General features: G+C 40.1%; 1 protein-coding gene across 1 annotated transcript in view; it reads right to left on the bottom strand.

The window, feature by feature from the left end:
- Window positions 1-13196, bottom strand: part of PRKG1 (protein kinase cGMP-dependent 1) — a 1297582-nt gene extending 1284386 nt beyond the window's left edge. Inside the window, exon 1 of the mRNA XM_037803756.1 lies at window positions 12690-13196. Within this exon, the coding sequence (XP_037659684.1) occupies window positions 12690-12955 (266 nt within the window). The 5' untranslated portion in view covers window positions 12956-13196. The remainder of the gene's footprint in view (window positions 1-12689) is intronic.
- Between the last annotated feature and the right edge of the window lie 2592 nt (window positions 13197-15788).

The following is a 15788-nucleotide window of genomic DNA, read 5'->3' as shown; positions in this document are numbered from 1 at the left end:
TTTTCTTTTCCCCCCTGCAGACGATATAAAGCAAGCCCTACATTTGATTTACCATTGATCCTTTCCAGCAATCTGTCACAGATTACGTAAGGTTTTCTGAACCTAGGAAAAATTTAAATTGCTGCCCCAAAGAGCATTTTTATATATTGACAACTTCAATTAAATATATCACAGAGCTCCAAAATATGTTATACAAAGGCAATTTATTGTCACATTTGGTATCAAAATGTGCATTTAAAAAAAATTCTCTCAATTTCCCTTCTTGCCTATTTATGTAGTTACTGTCTAACAGCATCTGAGCAAAGGGGCCAATTAAAGAGACCAAGTAATAGCATTAATTCAAAACTGACTTCTTTTTATTCATAGGACAATTCCTTTTTCCACTGACCCTTGGTTACTGCAACAGACCAAAATAAGTACAACGTTAAATTACAAATGTTGCCATCAGCACGGCTACTTCACTTCCAGTCCCCTGAGGGGTATCACATGAGTAAGGTCACAGACTGAATGAAATAGCCCTTTTACGGGAAGGTTGAACAGCACTTTCCAAGGGAATATTGATTCAAAAACTTAGAATCCATTAGATACGACTCACAATTTATCCCTTGTGGTACGAAGACTACGGTGGTTTCCTTTTACCTTAAAATTGTTGAAAGGTAGTTTATACTTAGGGCATCCCACTTATGTAAATAAACATATTAACTAGATTTTTTTTTTTAATTAAGGATCTCAGACTGTAACGAAGTCATATTAAGATTTACTTGCATATATTCTGGAATTATAGAATTATCAAGGAGATCAAACAACAGTTTAGAAGCTGTTAGAATTTTCATCTAGTAGCTGACCTATTTTTTTCTTATAATAATTTAGCTCCTTTTTTTCTTTCTTTCTTTTTTTTTTAGTGGGGAAGGGGATTAGTACAAAGCCATCCCCTTTATTTTTCTAGCTCTTCACACATACATTTTTTATTACTACTAATTTTCCATTATCGCTCTCAGTTTTCTCCTCTCAGTCAAATATGGGTTCAAAGGTTTTCACAAAGGGCTTTTAGGAATTTCCCTCAGATTGATAATGTTCAGAAAACTCTCCATGCAAACATGCACTATTTGTTTCTTTTTTCCTTTAAGACAAACACTGGAGAAGAGCATTTAAGTTTGGCTTTTTAAACACACTACCCCAAATCACTGCTAATTGAAAAAAATATAAGACCATATATCTCCAATGATACACTTTCCAAACACAATCTTTGACATTAAGAAAGTCATGTATTTGAGAATAAATTTTAAAAATTCTACTACAGATCATCTCACACTACTAATCACACCTAGATGTTAAAGCCTATGCTCCTGCTGCCATCTTGTGGTCATTTTTGAAATCTCTCTCTCTTAATGTCTCTCGCTCTAAGAGGGTCTTTATATTCAAACTTTAAGGACTCTGAAGCGGGTGGAGAGGTGACCTGCACTATGCTCTAGAAAAAAGAATGCACTGTTTCAAACTCCTCATCCTGCATGTACTATTTCCTCTATTCTCCCTACATTTTTTCTCATTTATCCACAAAGCCATTCTTTTAACAACAATTTAAAAACCCTTTGGCATCCTTTGAATTAATTTAGCCCCCCCACAAGGAAAGGAAATACAAGGAAAATTCATTAAACTTGTATCTATCAAAGATATTACCTCCTTAACTTTCTCAAATTGTTTTTGCTTTGTTTTGTTTTAACAAAGAACAAAGAACAGCATCATGTACTTCTGGCTATTAAAAGCCACACAACAGAAAGGCCACTCACGGCCATGGGCACCTAATCACAGGAACCAAGAAGGAGCCTGGAAGAGGAGATGAGAAATCACACTGCAGACACACTCGAGGAAGAGCGCGCTCCCCAGTGCCCTCGGGCTGGACGGAGACGGGTGTCCCAGGCATCCCTTTAACATTTCCCGGCTGTCCTTTTCAGCTGGTGGACTGTGCTGTTGCATGGCAAGGGGATTTGTACTTCTGGAGGAAAATCAAATGCTTTTCTGATGATATGTCAATGTGACTATTTCTTAACCCAACTGGCTTCTCATCAAAATATATCAAATATATTTTATAAAAGCCACCATTTCTGTCTATCTCTATAGCCCCACTCAAATCCCCTTGGAGAAGTCAACAGACTTTGCAGACAGGAATCATGCAAAGAAGAGTACACAGAGAACTCAATTAGCCAGAATCCTCCAAAACAGGGTACAGGTGAGCAAGAAAAAAAAAAAAAAAACACAATCCATTTCATTCCTTGTTGAAAAATGCTTTCAAACAATCCTCTCTAAACTTCTTTTGTTCACCCATATCTATATCCATACACAATCTACATTTTTATTTTCTTAACTTTTTCTTAGCATCTCTGAAACCTTAAAATTTAGCTTTCTCCGAAACAACAGTAGCCCCAAACATGGATCTGATGTCACTGTTACATATTCCTAACCATTATTATTAAATAAATTCACTTGTGTACCACCTAAAAGCACCCCCTGCACCTCCAATGATAAGGATAGAACACCTGAGTAAATGTTGCTCTGAAATATGTGTTGAGTCAAAAGAATCTAACAACCTTTATTAATAAATAAGAAGCTTCAAATGTCACAAAATCAAGATTCTGATTTTTAGAAACATAGTTCAGATAAGAGGTTTTCAAACATTTTTTTAGCAGTGACTTACAAGATGTATGATGTTTCCCATGTGCAACACACGCTTGTGAAAAAACAAGACTGGATTATGTGCAGTTTCCTGCCATATATCTGTAATCCTCCCAGTCAAGAAAGCCAATTGGAATGCAAATAAAAGGCAATCCCCAGGGAGATGCCTTTGATGGCACGCAACCTTATTTTTAAGATGCAAATAATTCACAAATTTTGATTTTTAAGCTATTATTTACTTATTTTTAATCTCATCTAATCAAGTGCACACCACTGTGTATTGACACCACAGTTGAAAACTGCCAGAGTAAGTCATAGGATATTGGACTGAATATTTTACAGTGACATAATTCTCTGAGAGGAGACTGAATTGTATACGAACTGATCTTATTCCCTGGAAGGTTCATTTGTTTGTTTATTTTAAATAAAGTCTAAGATGCATGCTGGTCTTATCCTTTCTTCTAAAAGTAGTACATGGGAAGAAAAAAAGTATGGCAAGCTGAGAGTTTTATTTGGTTGGAATTTTTACTGTAAACAGACCTGATTTCAACCCATGGATTTACAACCTAGGATATAAAAGAATTTTCTATTTTGAAAATTGTTAGCATACTAGCATCGTAGTCAAGTTCCTTGGCGGCCGTGTGATACATGGAATTAGCATTCTGCACACTATTTATGCAATAAGAGGCATCAAGAAAAATATTAACATTTTCTCAAAGGCTTTAGATTTGTTCCTTAGACAATAATAGTATATATACTTGAACAAACAGGCACACGAATATTTGTAAGAGGCAAACACACATTTATTCTTAGAATTCCTATAAGATTTGCCAGCAGCATTTTTGCAGCATTTAAGGCAAGAGTGCTTAAATAAAGACAAAGCTGAATATTTAAAACACATTTTAAAACATTCCATAAATTTGACTAAAAAGGAGGGACAGTCTGAATTTGTTACAAATCTAATGAAGAGAATAATTTAAGAACTATAATGGCATAATCTTTATTACAAGCAAAAAATTCAAACTAAGTCAAGTTAATTATATAGACGCCTTATTGGACTTTGTTTTAAAAATGTACAAGCAGATGATATCAGCACATTCATGTTATCACTTGGCATACCAAAATGCTCCAAAAGTACTCATGTGCATAATCAAATTAAGATTCTTTTACTTATGGATCTCCTTGAAATTCCCAACCTGCTCAGCCTCCCAATTTGCCATTTGCTTCATAAATCCCACTGCAGCCCTCCAGTAGAAAAGAGCTTGAAATGAAAATCCTAGGATTGGTTTGGCAATTACCTAGTTGTGTGACCTTGAACAAATCATTTAACTTCTCCAGATCACACACCTTATTTAGCAAATGAATTGAATTCCCCTGGATCTCTGAAATTCTAGGATTCTGCATGAATGTGATGGCATCTCTCATCTCAATTCTGAAAGGAATATTGAAGGTCATCTTGAAAGTCATTATCCCTATGATTTCCAATGAACTGCCACACCCAAGTGGCTGTTAGAGTTTTTCTGTTTTATTTGCACACTTCCAATGATGGAGAGCCCACTCCTTTCCTGGAGGAGCACATCCTGGTTTATGGCAAGTTAAAGGAAAACAAAACTTTATCTCCCCCTTATCTCTATCTATCAGTCTCAGTTCTATAATATGAGGCAGTGGTCCTCAAAATGTCCCTACCGAAGGGCATTTGACAATGTCTGGAGGCATTTTTGGTTATCAAGACTGAAGGTTTTCTACTGGCATTTGTGGGTAGAGGATAAGGATGCTGCTAAATATTCTATAAAGCACAGGACAGTTGCACAAGACAGTCTCTCACAATTACAAAGAATTTTCTAGCTTAAAATGTCCAGTGCTATCTCATCTTGCTGCATAGGAAAAACTTCAAGTATTTGAAATAACTAACAGGGCTTCTCCTCTTAACATCCTTCATTACATGACATTGTTTCAGTAATTCACTGAAATAAAGCTGGATATATCTTGTCTTTTGAAACAATATTTCCATTGATGAAGCCTAAAAGGAATATTAGCCTTTATTCTGCAACAATCCCATTGCTAACTCTGGAAACCCTCCTCTACAGACACTGATTCAGTTTCTTGGGTGGGTCTCAGGGATTTGCATTTTTAACAAGTATCCTACGTGGTTATAATGCTGGTGGTTGGCAAATTACACTTTTAAGTTCTGTTACTCAAAGTGTGATCCCAGCGCCAGTAGCATCAGCATCACTTGGAAGCTTGTTAGAAATGCAGAACTCCAGGAACCATCCTAGAACTACTGAATCAGAATCTGGACTGTAACAAGATGCCCAGGTTATCTGCATGCACATCAAAGTTTAAGAAGTATTGCTTTAGAACACTAGTTCTCAAACTAGGCTGGACAGTACCTGAGGAGTTTTTTCTTAAAATCCTGATACCCCATAGATTCTGATTTATTTGGTATGAGGTTCAGCCTGGACTTCTTAGAGATTTTTCAAATTCTCTAACTGATTCTAAAGTGCAGCATCATTTGAGAAGCATCGGCTCCATCATTCATTGGTTATGGAAGTTTAGGAAAGTCATGTTCAGACATTGTCTTCCTATCTGTCAAAAGGAGCTTTTAATATGGGGGGATCTCCAAGACTGCCCCTCACCAACACATTCTATGATTATTCTCTCTAGCATTCAAATGCAATGTAGAAAAAATTATAAAGAAACTAAGAAACTTAACTAGGGGTGTGGTTATTCTCATTCAATTCTATTCCTAGTCCTTGTATTCTCAAATATTTATTAACAAAAATTAGTTTTTTTTATAAGGAGTCAGAGGGACTTAAAGCTCAAGTTTGGGGCATACTACTAATTAAAGAAATATCAGGAAAAAGAACTTATACCATATTCATAAAATTATCATGTACTTAATTCATAAGGTTCCTCAAATGTTTTTAAGTAGTGATAGAATTGTATTATTTTCAATTCAACTAACATTCACTGTGAATCTAAACACAATAATGTCCTGGTAAATGTCTAACAATTGGCTCAGGAGTGGGCACCCTGATTTGCATCCTTTTCTGTTTTCTGTGGTGTGAATACTTCCACCATAGCTGATTTCAAGTTACAAACATGGCAACACTGCACATGGATTTAGGAAGATACGCTAAAAATCTGTTCTTCCAAGTGGGTAGGAGCTGACTCCAGCACACCACTCATGAAATAAAGAAAAAAAAATTTAAGTGCATATACATATACATATGTATGTATATATATATAAATATACAGACCCATATACATATATATGCACATAGACACACAACACAATTTCCCCTAAGCATCCATAGTTAGAAATATATATTTTTAGCTTTATACTTATTGCAGACTTTGAATACTATTTTTAAATTATATTTTTGTAATAGGTAATCAATTCTCAGTATCAACATATTAACTACTTAGGACTAATTTCCAACAATATACCAAATCAATATGCACTAAAGAAAGGTTAAACGTACCTAGCACATTGTACAGGACAAATTACAAATAATCTTTTAAAACTTTCTAGTCAATATAAATTTTATATCAATTGACTTTAAAACTACAGTATTTTCCAAGGTAGTATGGGCTCCCATGATATTTACATATAAGAAACAATAAGAAAATGTTCAAAATAAAACCAAAACAGGGTACCCTGAAGTCTGTTATCTATCAATGATGTTTGGCGAGTAATGGAGAGAAAAGTCAAGCGGAGAAAGGTTTAGTAGTTTAAAAAAGGAGTCTGTTGTTTAAGAACAACAATAAATAAAGCAGGGGAGATTAGTTCCACTATCGAATTTTTACAGAATAAAACAAATCTATGTAAAAGATATACATTTTCTTGAAACACCAAGTTTTTATCTTAAAGCATTATATATTTTCAGTATGAACAATTAATAAGCAATTATTTTTAAAGAATTTCAAATTGCATAATATCTGGAGGCATGAAAGATTTAGAGAGGTTTTTAGGGAGGTTAGAGTGATATTTTGAGCCAGAGTTTTTCTGGCAGGAATTATCTGGCAAAGGTTACAGATGTCAAGACAAAGCAGAGAAACACAGGACCCAAAAGAGACAACACGGGCAGATCAAGAATAAATAAACTATATAAAATCTGTCACTGGGTAAAGGTGGAAGGTAGTGCTTCTACAAGGAGCAATAAACATTGATTCCTGTACCAGGTTCTGGGAGACAACATCAGGCTGTGTGCCCCACACAAGCACAAGCATTTGACACACTGCAAGTTTCCGCAATCCATTTTATAACAGACTACAGAGGGGAACTCTCCTGTCCTCAAGAAACTGGTTTGGGTCAAATTAGAGGTGTTTCAGAATAATAACTTCTGTAAGGAGATGTAAATTTGCAAATGCAATTAAGGGGCAGTTTGTTGTACACACACACATGCACACACATCTCTTTTCTCTTCAGGGACCGAGAAGCACAGCACAAGCTAGACTCAAGGTCAACACTCTTTTCTGACAATTCCCAAACTTCTGAGCTTTCACTTTTGTGAAACAGGATATGCTATCCCTGGTTTATCTCAGAGCTCACAGAAACTTCCAACAGCTACAAGAAACCTAGATAACACCGGGCCCTAAACGCCGATAAGCAAAGTCTCAATGGCAAATGAAAATAATTATTCATACCCTGAGCAACTACGAAATCACCTGAAAATCTTATCCAAAGAAAGAGTCTGAACGCACTCTCAGCAGCTCTTGCACAGTAGGCGAGAGGGCAGAGGGAAACAGGCGCTTAGTCAGGAAAAGAAAAGATCTGACATCTTTTGTTTATTCAGGTCTGTTAGGAATAGTTTCATGGGGGTCAAATTCCGAATGAATAAATAATTAAATGCAAATTATCAACTACACAGATATCAATGATTCAAATGGAACAGGAACTCTTGGTGTACTACAAATATGTTTGGAAAGTGTACTTGATTCGGGAACTGAACCAATCCCAAAACAAGGGAATGTGTCTTAAATAACAAGTATAAACAGATGATAAGTTGAAGGCATCAATTCACCAACTCTGGTCTAGACACAAAATTAAGAAACCTGAATTTTCATTCTGGTCTCATTTCTGAGATCCTTTACAAAGCACTTTAGCAGTAATTTGCTCACTCTTCTCATCACTAAAATCAGGGTACTACCTGCCTCCTGTACAGCTTTGACTGAAAGTATGTGTGAAGTGCTTTATGCTCAGAACCTGCCCTCTGCAAAGCACACGTGGCAGGATGCAAGGCTGTTAAGCAGCCCTTCTGCCAAAAATGCCCCTTTTCCCCCATCATCATCCTTCTTCCCCTTAAACTTCTGTCCTGAACATTATGCATCTGAGTAAACTAAATGAATATCCTCCCCCTAAAAGCCCCTGTTAAATCATTACTATGTTAATCAGGAAAAGGTATCAGGTCAAAGTTTTAAGGTATTAATCTATTAGTGATAAATTCATTTTGATAGTTGGAATGGTAGGGATGAAAGGATTAGCATGAGGGGCTCATGAGGCAATGGCAAAGGGTACCGTGAATCGTATCCAAAGGAGGCTAGAAGAATGGCAACCAACATAATTGTCACATCCTTCATAACTGTGTTATTTGTCAGCCCTGACTATGTGAGACTGAGCTAGTGAAGTTGGGTGAGGAAGAGAGGGGATGGAAAGCTTGGTAAATGACAATTCCAAATGCAGGACTGCCCGAGGAAATTCCAGTCTGGCACAGCACACCCAAGATTTATGTGTGTGGTATGAGAGTCCACTGGTCACTCTCCCATGAGGTCGGTTTAGTGCCGGTTCTAAGACTTTTTTTTTTAAGTCCTATTTGTATTTAGCACTGTTTCATTTCTTCCTAGTTGGAGAGATTCCCCAGTTACTAAGACAGATGGGTCCTATTCGGAGGCTGTATGGTATAGTGGTTTAGAACTTGGACTCTAGAAACCATGAGAGTTGAGTTTGAAACTTGTCTCTGACATTTCCTAGCTATGAGACTTTAGGCACATGGCCTCAAAAAGGGGGATTGTTGTGAGAAGACAATGAGTCACTATAGGTGAACAGCTTAGCACAGTGCAAGATTGATAAGATTAATTAATTTTATTATTGCTATCATTGTTATTTTGCTGATGCTGGGCTCAGAATCCAGCTGGACCAACTCACTTCATGGATGTCACGTGGATCAGAATTAGGCCAGTCTCTTTGATTTGGCTTAATATCTTTTGACAGTAGGTCAAACCAGACCTGAATTGGATCAGAGATACAAACAGCAATGAATGTTCTGAGCCATCCATCCCAAGGACCCACATCCTAGAAGAAATTCAAGTTCCAAATGACCAAACTTACATCATCATGAATCAAGGGATTTGTGACAAGAATAGCTCAAATGGCTTTGGAATACAGTCTATGATTAATTCTCTGACAGAATTAATATTCATTCTAACTTTGCTTAAACCACGTTAAAAAAAAAATGTGTGCAGTCTTCTCAGCACACAGTAGCTAACTGGACAGCCGGAAGAAGAAAATTGGTGTGTGCAAAGAATTAAGGAAAAGATTATTTGAACATTTAAAATGAGGAATAGGTAATTCTTGAAGTGGAGTATATACGTGAAGGGAATCATGAGTTCAAGAAATGATGGTGTTGTTTGGTGAAAAGTGGTATATAAATTTAAAATACCATTGTCATCATCCAAGACACCACCTGCAGTTTTCAATGATAATTATTTGATCCCTAATGGGCCTTTCTAAGGGGTCTGACAATGAGTACTGCACTAAGTTCGATGTTTTCTTTTTAAACACGATCATCATATTGTACACTTGATACTTATGCTGAGAGCTCAGATATTCCTTTTCCCTAGTATAATTTTCATCTAAGCATTTCTTAGATACTTAGATCATTTTGAATGGAAATTGTGCATTATACTCTCTTTGGAAACATGGAAATCTGGCTAATCGGGCTAACGTGATTACAATAGTTGATGAATTCTGCCATTTCCTCCCACTGCAATAAATGCTTAAGTTATTTTTGTCACCTCTTATGAAAATATTTGAGATTACAGTCATTTTTTAAAGCAATTTCTATAGGCAAGAGCTCTTTTACCATTCTGCCCACCAAAAAGAATTCACATACCTTCAAAATATTTTTTCCCCAGTATAAAAACTGGGCATCCTAGTAAAGTTTGAAATGAAGCTGTAGCATGGAGCAGCTCTCACTCAAATCCTATGGCAACCATAATTGAGCATTAGCTTTGCAATAAAGCAGTTTCTTTCCGTCCAGGGAAGCACAGCCCTTACTAAAGGACACATGAGGTGATGGAATATCTACTCCCCAAATCCAAATACCCGAAAATTTTTAAATGCAGTTTTATTCTGAAAGCATACTGATTGCTGTTGAATATTGTATCCCATAAGTACTTTTAAAAGTAGCTCCTTTTTTGGCCAAAATAAGTATCTTGTCATTGATAACTAAGTTAGAGTTGTCTCTTTAAGTGCTAGGATGAGTACCTAGCACCAGTAACTATCCCCATACATTACACCTGTCAAAATTCTAATGTGTCAGCTTGCTGAAAATAAACTCCACACTTCCATTTTAAAGTATGAAACTACGTGCTGAGTGGGGAAAAGTTTATCCTCACTCCCAGCGTAAATCAGCGCAGAAGGGAAGTAGGAAAGCACTCCAGCTACATGCTACAGAAACAAATATGCACTCGACCTCTGCTACGCATGATCCACGCTCATCATGACTGTTCCTCCCCCTAACACGAAAAATGTGGCATAGAAACAGGACAATGTGGACATATGAAAGGTGAGTCATTTCTTTCCTTCCAGTAAATATAAAAACTCCCCTCATTCTTAGAGAGATTCCTTGTAGGGAGGAAAAGAAAAAAAAAAAGTGCCCTTTGGGAGCTAGCTCTTGAATGCGAGTGGACTCAGGCGGGTGTTCTCCCATCCTCTCCAGCCCCTGGTAAAATCTCCTCTCTGTTGGGAAGCACTGCTGTGGCTCTGAGGAGCACCGCTCAGACACAGAAATCTGAAATTTCAAAAATGCGATAAAGCCCGAGCCCAGCAGCCCTGGGAGCGGAGCAGCTGCCGGGTGACCGCTGATGAAGTGGCTTATTAAGGAGATGGGCAGATTGATTCCAGCTGCTGAGTGCGGGGCAGGGCAGCGGCCGCGGAATGCGCAGCCCGGCTGAAGCGAGTAGCAGCAGCAGCTTCCCAACCAAGGGCAAGGCCAAATATTAGCTCTTTTTTCGGTCTTGGCCTGAGAGAAAGAAGAATGTCATTGTTCCATCCGATAGAGACTTTCAAGGCAGTCTGGGCCAAAGGGTGCCATATGGACAGTGTCACTTCCTAAGTGGACTGTCACTCAGAAAATATGAAAGCTGTCCGGAGACTTCTATTCAGATGGGACTGCATTTCCTAAGGAGAATCCTTTCTGCCTGGTTCCTGTTTTTCTCTCTACCTCGCACCCTCCACCCCCATCTCGCCAGCTCCTGGCCCTCCTCTAATAGCTCACAACCCCTGCCCAGCCTCCTTTACCACCCCCACCCCCCATCAATATACTTGAAGAAGTTTTGCAGACAAAAGGGGTGGAGGACTGGATTGGATGGGGGACCTGACTAGAGGACATATTGTTCAGAAGCATTGACCTCAAAGAGAGCTAAGGGGGAGGGATTAGTTTAGGGGCTCCCTGAGGGCCCCAAACTCAGACACCAAGTGATCTAAGAAGAGGTTAGGGGTAAGAGGTAGGCGGCCATGAAGGCACGCCTAATGGAATATTCAATATCCTGCGAAATGCACTTTCTACCGTGCACTTCCAGCGACTAAAAGCCAGTAATGGGCTTTGGAGTCTGCACTTCCTCTCCCTAATGTCCAGAGGCGCTTTAATGCTGGAGCCAATCGATCAGCCTTCTCCGGTGAAGACGGCGAGTGGAGTGCAAAAGCTTCCTACTTGCGGGCAAAATCCGCCCAGCCTCCTCTGCACACCTCGAGTGGGCGACACACAACTTTGAACAGGCAGGATTTGACTCTTAAAGTGTCCGGGAGGAGGAAAGGAGGGAGCCTGGAGACGCACGAAGAAACAGCCTCCTTCCCTCTTCATCCCAACTTTTCCAGGGAGGCATTCAGAAGGAAGACAAACAGGGAGGGGTTATTATCCATCCTGAGACAGGGCTGACCAGTGGCCTCAAACCTGCTTCAGGTGCGAGGTTACCGAACCGCCTCCAGGCCCAGGGCGGTTCAAGGTGTGGCATTTCTGGTAGGGACACGAACAGAGCAAACGAACATCCAGAAGGTGGGGTTTCTTTGCAATTTCTTGCTGACATCACAGCTGCCTCGAAAGTGACCCTGTGAATAAAACCTCGCCCCTAGGATACCCGAGGCCGGATCCCTGGAGTGGAGAAGCGCCCCAGTTCCGCCTCCTGCCTCCCCCGCACCCTCCCGCCAGAGCTCCGCAAGTTGAGCCCCTAAAGTGAACCCAACCCTCTCCAGCCTCTTTTCCCGCCCCTCCCCGGGAGGCGCCGACCGCCCCACTGAGCATGCCCGGTGGCCTAAGTCCTGGGGTCGTCTCTGGGAAGCTCCCCCAGCCCAGGGGCGAGCAGAGGTGGGTCCCAGAGTGGGCGCCCCCAGCGGGGCGCACGAAGGAAAGACAGCGTGACAGCAGCCGGGTGGCCAAGTTAGCTGGCGCGAGAAAACTTTCCGAAATGTTCCTCCCCACCCCCACGCCAACAGGGGCGCGTCTCCCGGAGGAGCTTGCCTTTCCCAGCCCGGGAAAGACTAGCACAGCACGTGATGGGCAGAAATAAAAATAAACACTTCCCATTCCCTGGCTGCCGGGGCCACCCCCACTCCACGCGCCACAGCAAACAGGGGGCGCCCTGAGCGGACCAGCCCCCGCCACTGCATCCCCGAGCCCCCAGCCTCTGGGCCGACGTCCGGAGCTAGCACCCGGGCCCACCGCCCCGAGCGGTGGCCTTCGCTCTTCACGCCGCGCGGGGCTGGGGTTGGGCTCGCCGCGCCGCGCCCCCGCGCCTACCTTTCGGATTTGGTGAATTTCCGGAATGCCTGTCGGAGGTCGTGGAAAGACCTGTACGTCTGCGGCTCGGCAGAGATGCCCTGCGCCCGGGTAGTCCGGGGGCCGATGTGGGTCGAGGGCACCGGCAGCACCGACTGGCATTTGTGGAGCTTCCTCTTCAACTCCTGGATTTCCTCCTCCTTCTCTGACAGCCGCTTCTCCAGCTCTTTGATCCTCTCCTCCTTGAGCATGAGAATCTTGGCAAAGTCTTCCTCCAGCTCGCTCATTTTTTCCCTGAGCCCCTCCGAGAAACTTTTTCTCCGGCAGCGGCGGCGGCGGCGGCTGGGACAACAGCCGGGAGAGGCGAGCGCGGAGTGAGTGAATGGGGCGCTAAGTACTACAGCGCAGCAGAGTGCTGCCCCTAATGCGGCGCGAGGAGCCGCTTTCTTCGATCCACTTCTGCTGAATGGAGTAAAAGCACCGAGGAGAGGATGAGAAGTCTAAAAGCGATGGAGAGGAGAGGCAGAGTGCTAATTCCCAGCCTCTCCGGGGAATAGGTGATTATCTTTCATTGAGAAACCAATTAGAGCTGCCCTTCCTCCCCTGAGACCCCCCCTCCCCCGTCCCCTTTTCCCAATCACTCCGTGAGAACACGCGCGCGCACGTACCACCCCACCGAGAGCCTGGTTTCCAGCTGGGAGGGTTGGGTCAGAGAGCCTAGTCTCACCCCATCACACAATAATCATTCTTCCACGCTATATGGTACCAAAGAAAAGGGGGGGTGGGGGTGGGGGGTGGGGGGAGCTTTATGCCACTTGATCCTTGAAATAGCAACAATTACCATGTGATCAGGCGGCTGACGCAGCGCCTGTAACTGGATCCTAAAGACTTTGTGGTGTGTGTGAGTGTGTGTGTGTGTGTGTGTGTGTGTGTGTGTGTGTTGAACATGTCATAAATATTAAACTGCCTTTAGACAATACCCTGCATAAGTTCATCTGTTCATACACCTTTTACTTCTTTTCTGCTCTGGATGTCTGGGTGCATTCAGAAGGGTTGTCTATGTGGGTGTCTGTGTTTCTTACTATGAAGTCCTGTGGTTGTGACCCCAAGCAATAAGAATGACACAGCAATAACAGTTCCAGGTTGTTGTTGTTTTCAGCATACAACTTTACTGGAAATAGTGAACTAAAATTGGTGGGGAAGTTGGATGAATATGCATATGGTAATAGACCAAATGTTTTACTGAAAAGAAAAAGGACATGCATTGATTGTAAACATCTTAGAGTCTGGATTCCATTTCATCTGCTAGGGTTGAAATCTGTGTATTGAGCATCCAAATTATATCACCACATAGTCTCCCATGGCTCTGAAGTGGCTTCCTGCAGTGCTAAACTGCTGGGTCTCCCTACCAGTTCAAGTTTTAGGGATAGCGTGCATCTATAATCATCTGTGTTGCTTTCTTAACTTTGCATCCACCACCTCAGTCTATGCTAAAGAGGTGATACTACTCATGTGAGCTCAGATATTTGCTTATTTCTACACTTGCTTTTTTTTTATATGCGTATGTCACAGGGAGCATTTTTCATAACATAAATCGTTGTTTAAGAGTATATCTTGGTGTGTTAATGATCAGTTAATGATCTATTAATTAGTAAATCCTTTTTAAAAGAAAAAAATAGAGGCAAATAAAATGCAACTCTCTGAAATGGTAACTTTTCTTAAAAAAAAAAAAACAAGGTATAATTACTGGCTATTCACCGAAAAAAGAAAAAATCTTTCTACCTCTTGAACACCTGAGTCAATGAAAACTAGGCACATATTTTGGTTTAATATATAAATAATATAAATATAAAATATATTTTATTCTAGAGATTTCTTTTTAATTTACCATTAATTCTACTCGTCTGATTATTTTAAATTAGACATTTTAAAATCACATCTAAATTCTTAATTGTACCAGATACTCAAGTGTGCCGTCATCTACTCATATTTGAGAAAGGGTTCTCTGTCTTGTTGATAGTTACTATCCCATTGCTTCTATCTATGAATAACATAGTCTGCTAAAATCCTTTTTGAACCCCTCAAAATAACTGACCTTTACAAATAATGCATTAGATAAAGAATGATCACATCTAAATAATCTGGGCATAGGTTCAGCTTTATTTATGGAAGAAGTAGAAATAGTTTTAAAATGACAATAAGGACAGTCTTTTCAGATCTTATGCTTTCTTAAATGAAGATATTCACATATTATTCAAATATGTGCCTCCTGCTTATAAAAAAAAAACATTTAGATCAAGATTTCACATGTATCTCAAAACCCTCAATCATCCCAACTTAAAAAAATAAAACTTATTTTTGCATGAACCAATTCTAACTTACAGAATGACACCTAGTGACATTATATCTTGTCCATAAGTATTTAATTTAGAGCCCAAGGGAAGCTTGAGAAAAGACAGCCTGGCAGAAGAATAAACATTGAATTATTAAAAATCATGGCATTTTAGAGATGAAAGGAACTTTGGAGATGATCCAACCCAACCACTTCATATGATAAAGGAAGAAAGTGAGATCTTGAGAGGTGAAGTTCAAGATCACCCAGCACTCCTGCTGCACATGCAGTGTATTTTCCCTACCAGGCTGCTCCTAGCTGGAAACCTGAAAATCTAGAACTTCTACGATTCTGACTACCGAGTTTTCAAAGATGTGACTTTACCATTTTTTGTTTACTTCTAAATCTGTAGCAGTATGTTTCAACTGTCAAAACAGAAGTATTAATGAAACCTTAATTTTTTTTTCTTAAAGGAGAAGGTCGCCATCTAGTGCCTGTAGAGAAATTTGCTAAATAAAAATTACAATGAAGTTGAGGTTATGTCCTTAAATATCTGTAACAATATTTTCTTGATCCATATGTGATTAAAAAATAAAATATGCAGAATTTTGTGTCACAGTGATTTTTTTTTTAATTTGACATCTTTTAGTCTCTGGAAAATGATGACAATTTAGATAAACATTTATTGAATGTTTAATATGTGGCAGCACAGGACTGAGCCCTGTATGAGACTAACTGATTTTAATCCTGTGATGACTCTGTAAGGTAGGTAATATTATTCATTTCCG

This window comes from Choloepus didactylus, chromosome 15 (genome assembly GCF_015220235.1).
Source record: "Choloepus didactylus isolate mChoDid1 chromosome 15, mChoDid1.pri, whole genome shotgun sequence".
Taxonomy (NCBI): Eukaryota; Metazoa; Chordata; class Mammalia; order Pilosa; family Megalonychidae; genus Choloepus; species Choloepus didactylus.
Note: the sequence above shows the minus strand (reverse complement) of the source record. Positions and strands in the feature narration are given on the sequence as shown.